Raw genomic sequence first — 21,582 nt, forward strand, 5'->3', positions numbered from 1 at the left:
AAATTAAATGAATACGCTAGTTAGCGAAATCATGAAATGAGAATAAATTGAGTCAAACTAAAGTTGTAAATGAATAAGTCAACGCAAAAACCAAGAGAGATTATCTTACGACGCGCCAACGACAGACCAGACTAAAACAAACAAAACAAAAAGAAATACAAAGAGCAGAGAAATAATGATGATAATGACAATGAAAAAAATTCAAACTTACTTGAGCCAAAGAGATAAAAGCGACTCTTGAATGTAGGTGTTTGTATGAAATGTAAGTATGTGTGTGTACGTTTGTGTATGGAAAAAGAAAATATGCCGGCGGCCCAGTTCCAGGAATAACGGTGAAAATAATAATGGCAATTGATACCTAAATTATATTATAATCATTGATAATTATGACAATGATAAAAGAAATACCCATACATATGCTTCTACGAATGCTAACTTTCTGCTAACACTGCTACTATGTCATTCATACTGTAGTACTAGAATGAATGATAATGAAAGTATTCATTATAATTATGTTAATTAAGATACTAGATAACAATGGTAATGGTAATAATAATAATAATGAGGATAATTATGGTAGTGATGATGACGATTATGTCAGAGAGTGGTAATAATATTGAAATCAACCGCACAGATGTGGGTATAATATAATATAATATAATACGATACGATATAATATCATATAGAAAGCATGATGAGCAATTGGCAACCACCCATCATGCTTGTCCTACATTTATGGATTTGCGTGTGTGCTTATGTGGGTGTGCTTGTTTAGTTTATCTTTTGGTTTATTCAATTATTTATTTATTTTTACTCGTATAAATTGAATGCATTAAAAGGTGCTTGAGGGGCAGCTGGCAGCCTCCCACCAGGCCTTCCTATGTGTGTGTGTGTGCAAAGACTGAGGTAGTCAATTAGGCTACAGGGGATTGTGGGCTAATTTTGTAGTGGAAATAATAATAATAATAATAATAATAATAATAATAATAATAATAATAATAACAATGTTAGTGATGATTGTCGTGATAAAATATTGTTAGATCAATCATAGTCATAATAGTCATAGTCATAATCATTTCATGTGGGTGACCTGGGTTCAATTCCTGCATGAAAGGTGCTTTCTGCAGTAGGGGTCCTTAGGCAAGATCCCCTTACCCTACCAGTGTAAGTCGCTTTGGATAAAAGCGTCTGCCAAATGCATTAACAATTAACAATCATAGCAAAAGCAAAATCATCAACATCAATATCACTTTAAAGTTATTCTTTATATTGACTAAAATATTATAGATATAATTATTGTCATTACAATAGCGATGATAAATACACATAATCTTCTAAAAAAAAGGATACAAAGAATGAATATATTTAACATAAGCAAAGATATGGACAAGTCATAAAAGAAAAGAGTGTCATATTAAAGCAGCGTCAGGTATTATTCAGCATCTCCGGGTTTTTGTGTTTGCATCTGACGATGCTGTGAGACAATATGTGCGAGTCACCAAAGCCGAATGAGTAGGGTTGGGGTTCGAGGGTTCGAGGGTTAGGATTCAATGCAAGTTTACAGGTTTCAGGGATCAGGAGTTCACGTAATTAGGAACTTTCATTGGAATTCAAGACGGTAAGAATAAATGGACAGTGATTTATTAGGCCTACTTTGCAACTGAATGATTGAATATCGATCGCTATGTATCAGTACTCATACCTATGAGTAATTCAATCTGTTAGGGGGCATAGCTGAACCCCTGATTCTTGTATTATTTAAACTCTATAGGAGTATATATTCAGCAGGATTATCAGTTCTTAAGACCACTCGTCTCTCGTTATCCGAGAGACAAAATCGAAAATCGAACATACGCCTGAGCACTTAAAGGACTATATCAAAAGTGTCCATCATAGATCATGAACTTTCCTTGCCACTGTTAATGATCCAAGAAATTGTAGCAACGCGAAACAGCCTCTTGCGTGTAAAGATGGTTGTCACTGACTTCCAAAAACTATTTTTGGGGAACATTGCATTGCACCCTGCCAGGTCAGTTTCCTTTTCATCCATTTCTCCAAGGACATAAACGTTTTCATAAACTAGTTCTTGTCGCCGCAATAACGGGTGGCTTTTTGCCCTTGTAAATTATGAAGCCGGTTTCCCTTTTTCGGTGAAAAGAAGTTGACTCATTGCACCTTTAAAGCCCACGGAGTATTTTGCCAAAGCCTTTGCTCAGCTTCATTCTGCTGAACTTTGTAAATCTGTAACCGTGGGTCAATCATTAACTTTTAAAGCATAATTAAATGTCAGTTCAAACAGTCAAAAGACAGATGTCCGGTAATGTGCCTTGATGAAGGGCAGTTAATAAATTCTGGCTGACCTTCACTGTTTTTTTTCCTTTCTGTTCAGCTGCAACAAGTTCATCTGTTCATCCAAGTTTACATCTGTTTTCGGAGTCCTGAAGTCCTCTTGTTCTGCAGGGGGAAGGAGACAGACTTTGGTGATCCTCCTTTGCTTGTTATGTGTGCCTTTGTTGAGAGGGAGGCTTGTTGAGTGGAAATTTTGGGAGAGATTGCTGGTCTGGAGCAGTCATGTGTGTTAACACAATGCCAAGGAGGAAATATATCAGCATTAATATTAGACAAGCAATTGTTGCTGCCCATCAATCTGGGAAGGGTCACAAAGTCATTTCCAAACCATTTAGAGTCCATCGTTCTACAGTGAGACGGATTATTCACAAGGGAAAAAAAACATTCAAGGCAGATGACAATCTTCCCAGCAGTGGAGTTCCAAGCAAGTTCACCCAAAGGTCAGACCGTGCAATGCTCCAAAAGTTCCATCTCAGCCTCTACAGGCCTCAATTAGCATGTTAAATGTTAAAGAACACTGTCCTTTGACAAAACTCTCCATCAAAACTCAAAGCATATCAGCAGCATGGTGGAGGAGAGCTGATGATTTGTGAGGCTGGGCACCTTGCGGTCGTTGAATCGACCATTAACTCCGCAATACCAATGTATTCTAGAGTCAAATGCGAGGTCATCTGTCTCACAGCTAAAGCTCGGCTGAAACTGAGTCGTGCAACGGGACAATGGTCCCAAACACAGCTGCAAATCCACTACAGGGTGCCTGAAATAGAAAAGATTGAAGATGTTGCAATGGCCCAGTCAAAGTCCAGACTTCAGTGGGATTTAAATGCTGAGGCAGAGCATCAAGCGAGCTGTACATTAACCAATGACCGCAAACCTCAATAAATCGAAGGAACACTTTATAGGAGAGGGGACAAAAATTCCTCCTCGGTGTTGTGGGAAACTGTGGTTTATTTACTTGTAAGACCTTGTAAGGAACAGATGATTTATTTATGATGCCCTGATGCATACAACCACGGAATTAAAAGAGTGTTTACTTTCTGTTTCACACGACCCTTGATGTGAGATAGGCTTATTTGGGATTTCTTTCAGACAACAACTGCTCACCGGGGTCAGAAATGTCGCTATAAAAAGCAGAATTTATGAAGATCCCAGAAGACTCCCAGTTTGTCCAAAACTGGGTTAATTCTTTTAGGATCCTATGTAGACCAGCACACTCCTCTTGCCTGGTTTCAGTTTGGCACTGACGCAGCAGAAAATATGCAAACAGATCCGCCCAGCGGCATACCGTCAGTCTGCGTGTGTGCATCTGTGTTTGACTTGCAGGACAGAATTCCCCATTATTCCTCATGATTTATCCCTGCCATGTCTTGGAGCAGCTTCTTGGAATGCCGTTGCAGCGGTTTGTAGTGTTCATCAGCCTGGCGGGTTTGGAAAACGCAGGAGAGGTTTGGCAGAAAAAGGTAGGGGCAGAGAGGAATGATGGGAAAGGGTTGGGCAAGACGAGAAGAGTACAAGAGTTTGACTATCTACCATGTAAACAACAATGCTTTAGAGTGATTTTGTCTTGAAACTAGCTTAATTTGATAAAACATTGTTTACATGTTTATGTTTTTCACTGCAATCATGTGGTTCTGTTTGACATTTTATGTATGTTACTGCTGCAGTTCTACCTCGACCGCAAGACAAGTAGCCATGCAAAAAACCTTGGAGTTTTAATGAAAAATAGATGCAAGTTTTTTTGTTAAATTGGACAGCATTTCTGCATGTCTAGCCTTGAAGGTTCGGGTTTCACTTTGAGATCAAAACATTCCACAGGGCTGAGATTCTTGTGCCTCCTCGGCGCTCGCATAAACATGCGCTGTCAGAAAATGTTCATTTCTTTTTCTATTTGAAGCATCGCCCTAATGGCCTTAATTTGGGGCGAGATTTGATTTTACTTGTTGAGTTGTGAGTTATGCTATCATCCAATCGGGCGTAGGACGAGATCACGTTTTAGCAAAGAAAAGATCCCTCAGTTGTCTAGACTCCAGCCTAGTTGGAGCTGAGCTCATTCTTTGATGTCAAGATTAAAGGCAAGAATTTGGATTCAGCAAGGTACCATATTGGCATATGACAGTGCATATAATATATAACACGAAACACCTAGACTATGTGTGGCTCTGCTGATGTGTAGCTCAGGTCCATTTAGGGGTCAAGACGACATGCTACCGAATGCTACCATCCTTTTTTTTCATGCATATCTCAAAATTTTTTTGCACCTATCTTTCAAAGTGCCCTTATAATCAAGCTTTTCCACTTCCTGGAGTTGCAGATGTCATGGTTTCAGTCCAAGAATGAAATTAAACAAAGGGGCATCTTCCTGTTGATGTTGTCTACCGAAAATCAGTTTCTCAACCTCATGTGTGCCCTTAATTGTGATCTTCTGTAGGGTTTAAACCGTGACAGGACGCATTGTTACTACATTACAATTATCCATCCATCCATCTACTTTCTATACCCACTTAATCCAATTCAGGGTCGCAGGTCCCAGCTGCCATTGGGTAAGAGGCAGCAGGGAACACACTGGACAGGTCACCTGTCCATCACAGGGCCACACAGACACAAACAACCATGCACGCTCACATTCACTCTTAGGATCAATTTCCAATCACCTAACATTAACCTAACATAATGACTTGTGGATGGTGGGAGGAAGATATTGGAAAAGTCCCAGGATGGCTGTCACAGAATCCACCTGACAAAGCAGACTGTTTTGTCTCCTTAGACCCTCACGCACATTCCAAAGTCAGCTAAGCCTAACTAAAGCAGAGCTGGACCTCCCTTAGCACAGAATTCTGAGGTCAAGGGTTTTGAGCTTTAGGGTTTTTTTTAATCCCGGCATTCTGACATTTTAATCCACTACTCAACATGTCTGATGTGTAAAAACCGGGAGAAGCGTACTATAATACAACTTCATCTGCAGCTACAACATGCAGAAGAATGACATCAAATCACACTTTAGCAGACATAGTATTGGGTTATCTATTCAAATATACCATGTGCAACAGCAACCTTTGAACAGAAACCAACATTAGCTCTCTCGCTAAAATCGAGCTGTACAGCTTATTTGCTTTTTAGTTAATGTGGCAATGGACACACACATTGTCCTCAATCTTAGGCGTCTGAATTAGACACCAAACAAACATTTGCTGTTCAAAAATGCACCAGTAATGTCAGTATTTAAGTGAATCCTCACATTTTCTCTCATTTAAAACTGACTTGAGTCACATTGTTTTTTTTAGCTGACATGATGTTGCATTTGCAAATCTCATGAACATTTTTTTTTCGCCATAGATCGTAGAAATCGTATCGAAAGTGAGACATATTACTACTTCTTGGGGAAAAAAAAAAAACTTTAGCTCATTTCGAATTTAACAGCAATTAATATATTTAAGAAAAAAAGTTGGAACCGGGTCAACAAAAGGCTGGAAAAGTAACCACTAATTACATTCATTTTCAAGAGGCCAGTAATGATTGGGCATGAAAAGAGCACCTTAGAGAGGCAGAATCTCTCAAAGTAAAGTCAAGTAAAATAAAGATTCATGAAGAGATTCAGCAGTTGGCAAAGAAATTCCGATCAGTGTTCCTCAACATAAGATTGCGAGGACTGACTATTCTATTCATAGTACATAATATCATCAAAAGATTCAGAGAACCTGATCTTTGGGCCCTTGGACAGCACTGAATTGAAAACAGGCATGATTTTGTCATGGAAATCACTGCATGGTCTCAGGTACACTTCTAAATATCATTCTCTGTGCACACAGTTCACTGTGCCATCCACAAATGCTGGTTGAAACCCTATCATGCATAGAAGAAGCCATACAGATACATGATCCAACTTGTTAGCATCTAGGATGGTAGGGGGATGCACTGACGCCTACGGAACTGGCAACTTGTACAGCATCAATGCTGAAAGCTATACACAGGTTTTAGAGCATAAGGCAAGATGGGGGCAACATTGTTGTCACAAAGGTCCAGCACCTGGTCTCCTCAGTTGCCAGACATTTACAGGCTGTCATTAAAAGAAGAAGAGATGCCATGCAGTAGCAAACATGACCTTTGTTTTGCGCCTGTCAAATTAAAGACATTAGCATTTTTCATGAAAGACCAAAATGTGTGAGTTTCCATTCTTTCTCTCGTGAATAAAGTATTCGTTTATGATATTTGTAAGTTGTTTTATTGACATTTTACACAGCATGACAGACCTTTTTTGGAACTGGGATTCTAATGTTGCCGCAGCAGTATCAGATGGAAAATTATTCATATGGTTTTGACAGTGAGCTCTGAAATAGAGAGAACAAGTGTGTGAAAACAGAGATCCAAGATACAAAGATCCAAGCCCATATTCAAGCTGTGGACGGTTGGCATCTTACGTCTAAGCCAAAGTGGTGCTCGAGGTTGCCAGCACAAGTTTTTTTACATTGCATCTTTTGCACTGGCTGGCTCAACGGTTCTTCAAATGCTTACGAAACCTGCCTCCTCATTGGTAGGGAGCAAAACTTTCTTGCACCAATGAAAACAATGCATTTATAAATTTCTGCAGCCAGTGACCTCAGATTACCTTGCTTCAAATTTAACCCCAGAACATGCTTTCATGACTCCTTTTCAGTGGTGTTGTTTTGGGACTTTTTCCTTCTATGGTTCTTGGTTTATGTCTGCTTTATTTTCCAAAAGGGAGAAAGTGGAGCGAAAGCAAAAACACAGTGAGACATGCACAGGGATGAGGAATGTTCAAGAATGTTGGCATGGAAAAGAAAGTAACTATTCAAGCATGAAAGTGAAAAAGGTATTAGAGTGAGGGAGGAAGAAAATGATGAGACGCACACGCACACACACACACACGCATGCACACACTCATGTTCGCCTGAGCCAAGCCTCCTCATTCCTCAGCAGTCCTTTACAGAAGCAAGTCTGTTTCCCCGGCGCAAACACGTCACATCAAAGAGCCATCACAGCACGTTTCCATAGCAACACCCTTCAGCGGTATAGATGCAGCATGGTAGTCGGGAGATAGTGTTGGCAGACAAATGGTATGGACAGTCTAATAACCGGGTGTTAGCAGATGACTGATGGCCCAATTTACCTCAGTCCTCGTCCGCGGGTCAAGAGCTAAGTTCGCTCCGAGAGCTCAAAACCACTACGGGAGGCAGGCAAACATTTCCCCTAAAGTGTGTAAGAAAACATTGAGTTGGCCCACGCAGGTTTTTTGTTCTCGTCAGTGTGCGCGCACGCACGCGCATCTTTTTACTGTAGTCGACAGTTCAAAGTACAGCTGCAACTTTGTTTGCCGTTGTTTTCATTTTCATCAGAGGGCCGCGGGTAGAAAAGCCGTGGATCTCCAACAGGAACACCGTTGCCCTTCGTTAGTTTTGCAGAGGATCGCATGAACATCCCCGAAGGTTTCCAAAAGAATGAGACCAAAAACACAGAGTTTGCTTCGTCGGACAAGTGTACTTTTGTGTCGCGACCTCGTTCACACTGTGAAACATGGCGGCGGTAGTGTCATGCTTAGGGTCTGGTTTGTTGCATCTGATCCAGAACAACTAGACATGATCGAACTATAAATTCTGAAGTATACCACAGACGTCTAATGGAAAATGTCACAAACCGAATCAACATCTACTATTGATCAACCATTATATATATACTGTATATATATATATATATATATATATATATATATATATATATATATATATATATGTATATTTTTTTTGTCCTGTTTTCTTAACTGGGTTCTTTTTTTACTGACTTTAAGATGATTGCGAAAATCTGGTGATGTATTAGTTCGTATTTATGCAGAAATGTCCAAAAATTCTAAAGCATTACTTACTTGCCTACTTAGAAATTGAGCAGAGAAATCTTATGTAACCTTACCGATAAGTCATTGTCACTACTCTTGTTTCTTGTTCTCAATAAAAAGATTAAAAAATAAATAAATAAATAAATAAATTGAGCAGAGACCAGCACAGACTCTTCGTCAAGTTCTCCCTCTCAGTCTCTGTCAGGCATACGTCAACAGCTATAAGAAAAGGAGGGAGGAAAAAGAAAAAGAAATGAACAGACAGAGTGGGCTAGCAGAAGGAGGGATACAGCAGGGATACAGTTACTGTTTGCCCCGAGATGTCTTTTTGCTCTCTCAGTTTTGGGTACCGGCATCATAAGGAGCCCCAAGCCACTTTCTTGGCCTTATATAGCGCTGTTTCAAAATTTCTTGGCAGTTGCCAGGAGCGAACTGAAGCCAGCAGTATAAAGAGTGTATCCTGGTTCAGTCCAGAGACTGCACAGACATGCACATATATACACAGAATCAAGTTCAGTAGCTCTCTGGCACACGTTTGGGATTACTGCTCTTGTTTTGAGCGAGATGTGTGTGTGTGGGGGGGTGGGGGTGGGGTGGGGGTGCGCAAATGGAGGAGGAGGAGGAGGAGGAGGAAACTGTCAGCATTTGGAACTCCCTCTCTTGCTTTCTTTCTCTATTAGAGGGGGGTGTGAAGGCAGGGAGAATGCAGTGGTAGAAACAAGGCAGATAGCGAGAGGAGAGAGCGTGAGAAAAAAAGTGGCCCCGATGTGCAGGTAAGAGCAGATTTTCCGATGCATGGAGCATGTTTTAGCAATGTGTTATATCTGCACTGAGGGTGGTTTTTCTTGTTTAGTATATGTTTTAGTCATTAAAGTCTATCATCTGTGGCTTAAAATGGGTTATTGGGCTGAATATCGAGGTTTTTAAGTCATGAAAAAGGCAACGAAGCGTGAGTTGTACGGACGTCTGCAGGGATTTATTTATTTTTTTATGTTATTTCAGTTGAAACTGCCTTTCTCTGAATTTTTTTCTGGGATGTACGCTCATCTGCCAAACTCATGGGAAAGCTACTCTCGTGGGAACAAGACAGGGGAGAGTTCATTTACGCCGCTGTTTGAGGCTCAGGAGCCTTTTGTGACCCGACGAGCGGTGATTTGTGGCGGTAGTCAGCGAGAGACCGGGAGCAACTGGTCAACACAGCAGGCAAACACGTGTTTTCTCTCTCAGCAGAACCCGAATCTCCTCCGGCTTTACAAGACACGAGATAGAACAGCTGGTCGAGCAGGATATCTTTTCCTTTTCGCCTTTCATTTCTCTTTTTCTTTCTCTCCTTTTCCCCTCCTTTTTCTTCCCGTTGAGGATGCAGGCCGATCATGGCATTCACCTCTGACCCCGAGTCGACGCAGAGGTGGCAGTTAAACATCATTGGTCCAGAGGTCGCTCAGCTTGCATTTCTGGTCTACCACGAAAGAGCAAAAGCAAGACAAGAGGAATGCTTTTTTTTTCTTTTTATAGCAGTTTCAAAATCAAACACTTAGACTGCGACCCGTTTTTTTTCGTGAGTGCTTTTTTCGCTTCCACTTGAAGACGTTACATAACATTGAACCTGACGCTCTTGTCCTGGCATAGCACTTTTTAAATTGCTCTTAAATCTCAAGGGAAAACGGTGCCTTCGCTCTCATCTTGGCCAGCTCTTAACTCTCCCAAGTCTCCCTCCTGTTTCATAACACGGAAATGTTCTGGGAGTGATGCTTGTAGAGCAGCTTCTCTTCCATGCAAATCTGCCCAAGAAGTCAGTTTTTTGGGGGTATTTTAAACCTAGATCGGCTTTTATTAGTGAAGAGGGATTCCTCGTTTTTCTCCGCCGAAGTGTATTTTCCTACGGTGCTTTTTCAGATCGAAGTTACAGGCTTCACGACAGGAGCGCGCAAACAGAAAGTGCGGCTGGTAAAGTATGAGAGCTACATCTTCCAGCTGCGTCAGCTCTCAAGCATGTGCCGGGAAGCACTAAAGAGGCAGTTGCAATCAAGGAGGATGGCATTTAGCACGATTGGACACTAACTTATTTCTGTCTAAAGTATGAAAAGTGCAGACACAAGCATAAACTGAGGCTCTCACAGTTGTAATTACAGTAAAGAAGCGTTGAAAAGTTCTCCCTTCTTTTAAGACTGTATTCTCTGTACCTTTGATGTTGGCTTGGCGTTGTTTCCTCTGCCTCCACTGTGCTCTTCATGGCTAGATTAGAAAAGGGCATCTTGTAGCCACCTCTGATCAAAAAGGAAACTGATTGAGGCGAACGCCGTCCGGAACAGACCCAATCTTCCCAACGCTGGCTCGATCCACTAACCATAAAAACACGCTCGTTTTCAACACCCACAGAAGCCCAGCCTTCGCAGTGGAATAAATATGCAGATATCTTTGGTGCACTCCCACGAATAGAAACCCGAGATCTTGCAAATCAGGTGAGCTGAGGTCTTTCTTCACCAAATGGGAGACTTCTCCCTTGAACGAAACCCAGACTGAATTACCAACAGTTATGACATGCGGTCATGCCCTTCTTGCCTAAAACTCCCAAGACGGGCTTTAAGATTTTGGAGGTTTTCAACCTGTGTCCAAAGTGAGCCACAATCACACATCTGACCTTCATCATTTCCTTCTTTAATGGGCTATTTTGTCATCTGTAGCTCGCAGTGATTTGAATCGAAAACAGGGGCGCGCCAAGCCAGAGCCTGCTCACCACTCGCTGCGGTGACCGTGATCAAATAGCTGCTTCCTCAAGGAGCCACAGTCTTTGGCTTCCTGCGTGTCCACTTTGTGAAGTTCCTCTAGGCCTCAAACGAAACATCGGCATGTTGGTCTTGAGGTGAAATAATGGCGGTGCCTAAGTTGGAAAACGAAACTGAGCTGGCTGACGATCAAAATACCACCTCCTGTGTGTTGTGGTATACTTTGTCTGAACCGTTTAGAGGAGACACAAACACTTGTGCTCGTCGGCCAGCTTCTGTGCTTATTTATTTTGCCTGTTAACCGTGGGGTTGTCATTTTGTCAAAAAAATATCTCCGTCCCATGTCATCCGACATTTGGACAGTGTTTTTTTCCTGAAAATACTAGGAAAATGACGCTTGGTGGTAGATTGCATGTCGCTGAGAAATCAGCCAAAAAAAAGCTCTAATGGGTGTTTCTTCATCCAGCTATGGCCTGGTCATTTGCTCAACCATCACATGCTGTGGGAAGACTGCCTATCAGTCATTAATGTACTCAGTGGAAACAGCTGGTGGACAGTGAGTGCTCCGCTTTACATAAACAATTATTTAGACTTTCTGTGTACACAACATTCTTTGACATCCTGCTTAGGGGCTCTGGAAAGTAGCAGTTAGATCGCCATGTTTCCAAATTTAGCCATCCACCGAGTAGTAGCAGACAAAATAACATGTTTTCTGTTTTAAAGGATATTGAATCACGAGTTTGATCCACCAGATAGCATTTGCAGTTGTAAAATGTTCCCACGCAGTTTTTTCAGTTTTTTTTTGGCAGTGTTGAATGTGAGTGGTTTAATTTGCCATTAGATTTCCCTGAGATCAGATATTATTTAACCGTTGAAGGCATTCGACAGTGCCAGCCCCCCTCTGCTAGAGACACACTGCCAGCCTGTCGAACAAGGCGCATTACACACTTGACATTATGTCAAAATGTCAAAGCGGGAAGGAACACGCTCTCCGCCGCAACAGATTTATTAGCCCTCCAAATAAAACAGCAACCCAGTCAAAGTATAAATCCCTCCAAAGGGGCCGTTTGAGCTCCAGTCCTTATTTGGCCCCCATTTGGAAAGCGAAGAATTTACTTTCTCAGGCAAACTGCCATCTATGCGGCTCTTGTGTGGGCAAGAGGAGTGCTTGAGGAATTCTGAGCGTGGTTGGACCAATGGCAGGCTTATTTAGTGGAGCCAGTGGAGATGATTTATGTTAAGTCAAAAAGTGATGCAAAAACCCAATGTGAGAGAATGTGAGTCAGAAAACACACGACTTAATGCAATAAACGCAGTAAAAATGCAAGTTGCTCTTATAGTTTTACAAGGTGCAAACAGAGAATGCAAAGCCAGACTCATTCTGTCTTTCTTATCAGAGGATGCTTGTTCCTGTGCCTGCCTGTTTGAAGTTTGGGAAAAAGTTCATCATTATCTTGCTTGGACTGCTGCCTAATTTATAAAGTGATTCAACTCTGCACTCAGCGTGAGGGGGATTCTTTGATATTCAGCTCTCCTTATTACCATAAACACTCACTTGAATTGTGTGAAACTTCTTCGGAAATCATAAAAGCTCTCAGTGATCTAGACTTTCGGTATGATGAGGGAGGAAATCAAGAGAGTGGCATACAGCTCTCTGAAGCTGTAGAGCCTCACCTGAGACATTGGACCAGTACAATTCAACAATGCCCGGCCTTAACTGACCTCTATTTGGCCCCCTAATGAGGCCTCTCAGGCGGGCTGAGATTGCAAAGAGGCCCCCTGGGTAGCTCGGTTGCCTCCTTGTTCTAGTTCAGTGGCTTCCAAGACGCCCCTTGTGACTTCATGAGGTTATAAGCTCCCTGTTTTAAAAGACTGAACTCCCTTTGACTTCTCTTTCTCGCAGTTGGAGAGTTTTCTTTGTGGGCTGATGGTCACTACACTCCTCATTTGACGGTGGAGGTTAAAGGATTGGTCAGGATTCTTTTCTTTATTTTACATGGAATCAAGACAAACTGAAAAAAAAATCAAACTATCATTAGTGCTCACGAGTATTAAGTGTTTTTTATATAATGAAAACAAATTGGGCAAAATATCACTGGAACTAATCTAAAAACCATGTATTTTGGTGACACTTCAGGTTGGTTTTAACAAATATAATAGCCTAAATATCACTGCTCGTGTTTTCCATCACTGTGATATAAAAGATTAATAAAGACAGATAACACTGGAAAATGTTCAGATAAACAGGCTTTCTGTGAGCAGAACAAAAAAACCCGGAGCAGAATAGAGATGGTACAGGTGGAGTTTCACAAACAGTTCCTGACAGATGGAGTTCAGTTGTTAGTCTGGCACGATGCTGAAGCACAGGGCCTCCTTGAGATTCCTGCGCTTTTATCCGTCTGGGCTGGTAAAAATCATGTGTAGCCTGTCTCAGACTCTGCTTCCAGCTGCACCAGCCTTATATGGATGAGGTCATGGTAGCCGCTCTTCTCTCAGTTTGTTGCACGTTGATGTGGCGAGGATGTTCAGCTCGACCTGAGCTTCCTAAAAGAATGTCTGGATTTTCTTTCACGCTTTCTCCAAACTGATCATGTGGCTTCCTCCTTAAATTTATTATATTTGTGTTCAGATTATGGACACTTTGGGCTATGAAGCCCATAGACTTGGGTTCCCCATCAAAAGTTTTAAGTATATTCCTTGTGGTGACCCTTTCACAAATATTTCGTGATTGATGATGTGTGTTTGTGTGTGAATAAACTGAAACTAAACTAAAGTGATTATCTGAAAATACGTTCACTGAATAAATATAAAACATTTAATCAATTCTCGATAGACTCATCATTGGGATGTGCAGGTCTTTGCACACTAATTCTATTGCCATTGGGGCAGTTGGGCCTCTCACAATGATGTATGAAGGTCAGCGGTGGCCCCAGGTATTGTGGGGACAGTAAAGCATGAGCAGACTTTTCTCGTAGCCTCTGGTGAATGCTGGAAAATACTGCATGTCTTCTGTAAGCATATAAGGCCCAACAAGCGGATAGCTGTTTGTAGTTCAAAAGCAGCATTTTAGAAAGTGCAAAACCTTCCACTTAATCATTAGAAACAATGCCATCATAAAGAACAGTCATCTTTTTCCTATTTCCCAAAATGCAGCATGCAAAACTGGTTCTAATAATGGTACAGTTAGTGGTCAAACTCTGATGTTCATCCGTGACAGCAGTCGGAGCTCGCCAAAGAGTTTGGATAGTTTTGGTTCTCTAATAAGTTACATTTTCTTTAAAGACCAAAGCTGGAAGAAAGCTAAAATGTTTTCAGAAAACCAGAAGAAGTCCCATGGCCATTTATTTAAACTCTTTAGAGCTTTGCAAACCTTTAACTTATTTGTACTATGTTAAAAAAAAAACTCAGCTCAATTCAATAATACCTTATTACACCATCTGTTGTTAACAAGCTCTGCAGTATTTCTTCCTCACTGGTACCTATCTGTCTGCAGTCTCTGTCTGCCTATAACTGTTAATGCTGAGTAGAGAGAGTTTTTCCTACTGCCATGTCTCAATGAAAATTAATTATCTTTCCTTCTTGACATTCCTGCCATGTCCTCATCAGGGGTCGAAGTTTGTCCATTTTATCTGTCAGTGACCTCACACTCCCTATGATGATCAAGGGAAGAAATGGTTGGACCCTTTTTCACCCTTTTCAAACTTTTTCACCCTTTGTATTTCAAACCAGCATAGAAAAAGGCTTCAGAATTTCAGATTCAGAGGCTGCCTGCCTCTAGGTCGCCATAGATACGATGTCACATTGTGTCATATAAGTTTTGCAAACATTTAATGCATTTTTCCCACAAATCAAATGCTTTTTCACAGTTGTGTGGCCACTGTACATACAATTGTGATAATCCAAAATGGCATCTGACAAACTGATTGAATTCATTTCCCAGCACCGAGCAACTTATGACAGACAGCGTAAAAAAAAAATACAAGGTCAATTGGATAATGAAATCTGAGTTTTATTTATTTATTTTTTTTGGTATGGCTCCAATATTGTCAGCAAGGTATAAAACTGATCACTGACATCCTTATTTTTCTACTGTGAAGAAATGAGAGGAAAACCAAATCGCCATCACTGTTTGTTGGCTCCATTTTGAAAATACCCACAATTGATAGATTGTTAAAATGGATCACATTGTCAAGGCGGTACATTACAGAATCCCTTTATATGTTGTATTTAAGGTATGACAAACAACCTGTAAGGGTTGGCTTGAGTGCAGGGCTTGTATACCATGCACATTCATGAGTGTGCAAATGGCTGATGGGATCTGTGTCACGTAAAAGTTATCAGCAGAAGATGTGTGCTGGGCTTTCTGCAGATCCTCTCTGTGTGACTAAGCATACTTTGTCAACCAAATTGCTGTGTAGCGTGCAGGCTTGGGATACCTTCTTCTGTCGATGCCAATCTATCTAATCTTGGAATATGTCATTCCTGTTAGTGGACACTACAAGAGGTACAGCTATTGTTGCCTGCAGTTGTCCATATGTGTATCCACTATGTGTATAAAGACCATGAAATGCACTCTGAGGTAACAAATCTAGCATAAGACCCTAAAATACAATTTGACTACTCTGACTTCCTATTGATCAATGTTCACAAGTCTGTATCCATTTGTAAGGAAAATGGAAGGAATTCAACCAACCCAGAGACCTTAGAAATAGGAAGGATGCAGTCCTCTCAGCAATAGCGTTATGAGTAAGATTGAATGCTGATTGGTTTAAAGTTCATGAAAAGCAAAGAACAAAGCTGTTCTGGACAACGCATTTAATAATTTGTCTGTAGTGACTTCTTTTTTTGCTGCAGAGCAAAGCTACAGGACCAACCACACAATCAACTTTAAAAAAAAAGAGAAGCCTAGATTCCAGATTGTTTCACATAATTTTTTTTTTTTTTTACACAGACCCCAAGTGACAAGGGGTAGATGTGTCTGCAAAGGCGTCCTCTTTACCAATGCAGAATCATCCCAGGGGCTTTAGCCTCATCCTAGCCCTTACTGGCAGAATAGTACGAGACACCAAAAAAACAAGATTAGCCTTGTGAAAGTTGCTCAAACTCAGCATTGGCGTTTGCACAGGACCTCAGCAAAACATCAGCCAAGTTTGAAGTGGATCCGATGAATGGCTGTTGTTGTTGTTAGAATAGAAAACACAAAAGGAAGTTGATTTGATTTGATTTATAAGTGACAAAAATGCATTGGGTTCACATAGAGCATTGTTTTCTAGATTTTCATTATTTCAGCCCTCGTGTGCAAGTATGCTGCCTTTCCATCAGTGTCACCGTGCAGTGATGGTCAACGCAAAGTTTTTACATCATGGCCTTTCGATGATGAGACTTTTTCTTTCTTATGCTTTAAACTCCAATCACCTCTTGCGTTGGATCAACGGTGTAAATTCAATCTATCTATGCGGAAAATCTAAATGATCACATTTATTTGATGTTTTTGTCTCAAAAACAAATGGCTTCCCTGGCATCAGTCTCACACTGTATGAACACTTTCTATGCTTGTGTTAAATCAAGCTGAATATGTTAGCTATCACCTCAGTCACTGATGGTTTTGGTCAAATTATATTGATATAAATAACATTCGGGTTGGGTAACATGTATGCGCTCTCTTGGGGTCCATGCTTTGTTTTTTTTTCCCCATTGGAGCAATACTCGCACCAGCAGTGACTTGTGAGCTGATGCCTTCACTTTGCATATCAGCGAGCACTGGGTGGGACCTGTTCTGCTGCGATGTTATCCAACTACTGTACTCTGATACGTTTGATGATAGCATTACAAAGTCAATGAGTCTTTTGTTTTCCCAGTGCAAACTAATTACGGCAGCTTCCTTCCTGCCCGCGTCTGTTGTCTGCTGATAGCGCGCTCTCATCTCGCCGCTCGTAAACATCCGTCAGCTCGCAGCACGTTGGTACCACTGGGCTCAGCGCGCACTCACTGTACCACGCATGCACCCATGAGCTTCCCACGTGTGCGTGCACTACAGTAAATATCATCAGATGGCAGCCATAGTTTGCCAGAGAGTGGCTGTTTATGCATTGTAATCAGTGATTTGTGGAACAGAGAGTAATACAGACTATTAGGAGCCACTCTTGCCTGCCACGGATGCTATTAGCATACTGTTTTGAGACGTAAATCAGCCCGTGACGCCTCCACTGCTATTTAAAGATGTTATATTTAGTGTTGCTACATGATTTTCGGAAATCAACACCCATCTTATTTGAGGCGACATTATAATTAGGGTACAAGTGATACTCCTCCTGGCAATAGGTACCGCTGGCCCCTTGACTCTGCATTCACTGGAGCAGCGCGTCACACCAGGAACCATTTGTTGGGAAACTTATACCGATGTTTACAGAGAAACGTGCCGTACGGCAATACATTTCTTTAACAAACAACGAAAGGATGCCGTTTCCAAAAGAAGCAGAAACAACAAGAGAGGACTGCGCTGCAAAAGGGTGGATGGTGAAATAACTTTCCGTTGGTGGGAACGAGAACAGAGCATGAACAACCTCTTTTTTTTTAACACTAGCAATACGAGCCGTGACCTTCCGTGGTTTCTGCTAGCAGAGTAAAGAGATTACGTTACACAACAGTAGAGATGGGACCAAGTCACACATGTGCAAGTTTCAAGTAAGTCTCAAGTCTTAGCTTTCAAGTCTTAAGTCCCAAGTAATCTTTTCTTGGGCAAGTCAAGTCTTGTAACAGGTCAAGTCAAGTCAAAGTCAAGTCTCCTTATTATTGCAATTTTACCTGCAGAATCTGATCTTAATAAAGTGAAAACACAAAGATAGAAGTAACTGTGAGTAAACATCATTGGCCAATGTGTCCAACCTGTCCACCCCGTATCATATCAAGCTAACGTTAGCTACCAACTAGGCTAACAGGTTAATATTAGTTAATTTGACAACCACTTACTGGTCAGAATGGATCTTCAAATGACGAACAAAGTTCGAAGTTGTCGTCTGGCTGTCTGAGATGTTGACGCCGCATGTCTAGCACTGAGCTGTTCGTCTTTTGCCGTCAAAATGGTAATTACAAAAGCCGAAGACAACGACTCTCGGTCCCCCTCCCGCTGACATGTTGATGCATATCTGATATGAGTTTATTCTCTCCAATAAACACGTAAGGTAGGTAGAGAGTGCATGACTGATTGACAGGGTAGGGATCCAATCATGACGCCATTCTCAGCCTGCGCTCCTACCGGGTAATCGATATTATTTTTTGTATTAATTTATTAATTTTATATTCAAACTGAAAACAATAACTGAATAACACTCAAGTCATTCAAGTCATCGTGTCTCAAGTCAAGTCAAGTGCCGAGTCTTTAACTTCCAAGTCCGAGTCGAGTCTCGAGTCTTTTATTTTTTGTCAAGTCAAGTCACAAGTCATCAAAACAGCGACTCAAGTCGACTCGAGTCCAAGTCACAGTGACTTGAGTCCCCATCTCTGCACAACATCAACTTTGCTATTCATTAAAAGGTTGTTTAACAGAATATGTTCTATCATTTTAAGCACAAAATACGAAGTGCTACACACATAGGTCATGGAATTACTGCGAGAGTGGAGTAGTTCTTTAAATGTTTTAAAGGTCCAGCAGTAAAACGATCTGAAAAATGATCCGAAATTTTATAGAATTCCAAAAACATGGGAGAAGAATAGAAGTGCTGTGCTGTAACGTGTTTTTTTTTTTGTTGTTGTTGAAGAAAATGATCCAATCCAATAATAACCCACATCCGTGTGTGGCAAAAAAAAAGTGAGCAAGCCAGAAGAACAGTTAATTCCCAAATGACGGCGACGTCAACCGATAAGAGGAGAATCAGGATTGAGTTGACATCCTATTTTATTCGAAAGAGCAGGAGATTTATCGGAGACTGAAATTACAAGAGATGTTTGGAAAAAGAGATTTCCTGCGGCCCTCTAAAAGATTGAGCTGTTGGAAGTTCATCAGCCTGGAAAAGTTTACAAAATCATCTATTCGGAGTTTGGACGCCACCAAATCCCCAATTAGACAGTGAATCTGTCTAAAACACAGAGTTGCTCGGGCCATGGACCTGTTTTGATCATAGATGAAAAAGCTAATGAGGCTACAAACAATCAGAAATCCAGATTGAAGTTATTTTAGTTACATAAATTGAGATGACATTTGTTGTCATTTGGCGCTACATGAATAAAACTTCGTTGAATTGCAGAAATGAATGCGTCTGACCAACATGCAGACGAGTGTGGAAAAATGACACTTGAGTTTTCCCTGCTGCAGAGTGGCATCGTGATAAATGGCAAGCACAAATAGGGAAAAGAGGAAAAATAACAAAGTTGACTGGTGGCAGTTTATTTCAGAGAACAGCAGCTGTTTCTGGTTTCGTCCTGTTTGTCTGACTGTAATGCAGCGCCTCTCTTAAAGTGGGGCGGCAGGGCATAGAGCCACTGCATTGTGTGTGGGGGGGCACCATTCCAATTAAATCGTTTTTTTTTTTTTTTTTTATAAAAATGACTTTCATTCTTGTTAATGATCGATGATCATCTTAGAATTACTTATTACGTTAGAAATCTCAATAATACCCATTTGTTCCCATAATTTGAATATATATACATATATATATATATATATATATATATATATATATATATATATATAAATAGAGGTGTTCGTGCAGCATAAATCAGGTAGTAAATTGAAATCTTGCTTGCTTATTATTGAATTTGAGGACATTTGCTGTCCGTGTGTGCAATGGGGCAACTTTACGTTGAGCTGTTCAGGAAGAGGGTCGTGCAGCATAGTGCAATTACAGTTGTTTTCTGACTGGTACAGGAAGTATTCTCTCTCAGAGTAAATTCAGTGCCTTGAATAGATGGTTTCCCACACAGACAAACAGTCAAAAAGAGCAATTTGCTGAGGCTGTGGTTATTTCTGTACTATTGAGGGAAATTTTGGGGATTGCTTAAATAGTCAGGAGAAAACACTCTGTCCCAGGGTTCTTCAAGTAGGTGGATGCTACATATTTTTGTCTCTCAATTATTTTCTTTCTTGACTGCTTCTTTACCTTTCTTTACCCTTCTTTACCCTTCTTTACCCGTGATCTCTCTTTTTGTCTACTTGCAGGTCACTACATCATGTCAAACAACCACCAACTCTGAGCCGGTGAGTGTACAATGTTTTCATGAGTGCTCATCTGCGATTAGTGTGTCTATTTGTGCAAAAAAACAAGACCATCGAGGAAACGTTTAAAGATTCTGATGACCTCTTAAATCTCACGCATAGTGTAAGGGGTGCTTCCTGGAATTGTGTTAGAACCACACACAGAGAGCTCTACGAGGTGGCTGCTCGGTCAAAGGGCCGATGGTACAACCATAAGAGCTTCCTCTTTCCAATCAAGTGAAAAGATGTCTGCTCTCCACGAACTTAAACCTTCTCCTGCTTTCATCATCTCATGGAGTTGCCGGCAGGGGAAATTACGATGATTGTGTCCTGCAATGTCATCAAGATAACTGGCACCAAATACAAAAGTCAGATGCAAATTCAGAAAAACAAAATGCAAGAACATGCTGAATCTAGAGGAGAAAACTCCTTCAAAAGGCCAATATGGGGTTAAAATGGGGTCCTTTATCAATGTTCGTAGTTTGCCCATTTTCTTTCTTTTATAGATGAAATCGTTGCAGGGTTTATGATCTCACTTCCTGTTTGACATCATCCCCATTGATTTTGATTGGTTGCAATGGATGAACAGTTTTTGGAAAGCAAAAAAAAAAGGAGAAAAAACATAAATCAGATTTTGTGAGCCTTCTGCCTGAAGATCATTGCTGCCAATTTTGGTTGGTGAACGGGGAAGGGGAATTGTGGGTTGTGGAAAACTTGGACATTCGTTTTTTTTAATAAAAATGCATTGTGGCATATCCAATATGGTGGAAAAGCGGCATCCAAGATGCTTTGCACTCAGCTAGCAAACCAAGGCTTCTTCATTTCATGTATTCGGGGAATAGTGTTCAAAAGTTCTATGCATAAACTCACCCATGAGTGTGGACCTCTGGTGGCGCTAGAATGCTTTTAATGTTCTTTGACCGACGCTCCACCAACATCTGTGAAAATCGACAAAATAGGAGCACTTCAAGCTACACCGACTTCACACATTTTCTTTAGACTCTTGCCTTTTTAAATCTTTGCTGCAGCTCGTTTACAGTGCCACATATTTGTCTAGTCCCACATCAGCCTAGGAGCCTGTAGTTATTTCAGTAAAGAGAAAATCCCTGTAACTGCCAACCGTCCCTTGAAAAACGGAATCTTCCCGCATTTTTCTTTGTAATTTGTTTCAAAATACTGGACGATTCCGTTTTTCAAGGGACGGGTGGCAACCCTATCTGTCACACACTCTCCTCTGCTTTCTCTGTGTCTTTTTGCAATACGCATTTGCAACTTCGACGTTTAATGTCTTAAGACCCTAATGTATCACCAAAATGAGTTGTGTTGCTTTATCTTATTCGTACTAGCGTGAAAAAAAGATGCCTAAAAGTGTTGAATTTCTCCAAATTCTGTATCAGATGTGGATTAAAAAATGCTTTGTAATTAGAATAGATGATTGAAGTACCCTTTGTTCAGGATGTGGAGTGTTATGT

At 40.9% G+C, this 21,582-nt stretch overlaps 1 protein-coding gene across 4 annotated transcripts in view; it reads left to right on the forward strand.

Moving 5' to 3' along the window:
- tns1a (tensin 1a) overlaps nt 1-21,582 on the forward strand; it is a 101,575-nt gene that overhangs the window by 29,986 nt on the left and 50,007 nt on the right. For 2 of the 4 annotated variants that reach the window (XM_075477538.1, XM_075477537.1), the window contains exon 4: nt 20,075-20,113. In XM_075477538.1, the coding sequence (XP_075333653.1) occupies nt 20,075-20,113 (39 nt within the window). Of the gene's footprint in view, nt 1-8,895; nt 8,968-17,291; nt 17,605-20,074; nt 20,114-21,582 lie in introns of those variants that run through there. The other 2 variants (XM_075477541.1, XM_075477540.1) reach the window with 2 other exon arrangements.

This window comes from Odontesthes bonariensis, chromosome 11 (assembly GCF_027942865.1).
Source record: "Odontesthes bonariensis isolate fOdoBon6 chromosome 11, fOdoBon6.hap1, whole genome shotgun sequence".
NCBI classification, from domain to species: domain Eukaryota; kingdom Metazoa; phylum Chordata; class Actinopteri; order Atheriniformes; family Atherinopsidae; genus Odontesthes; species Odontesthes bonariensis.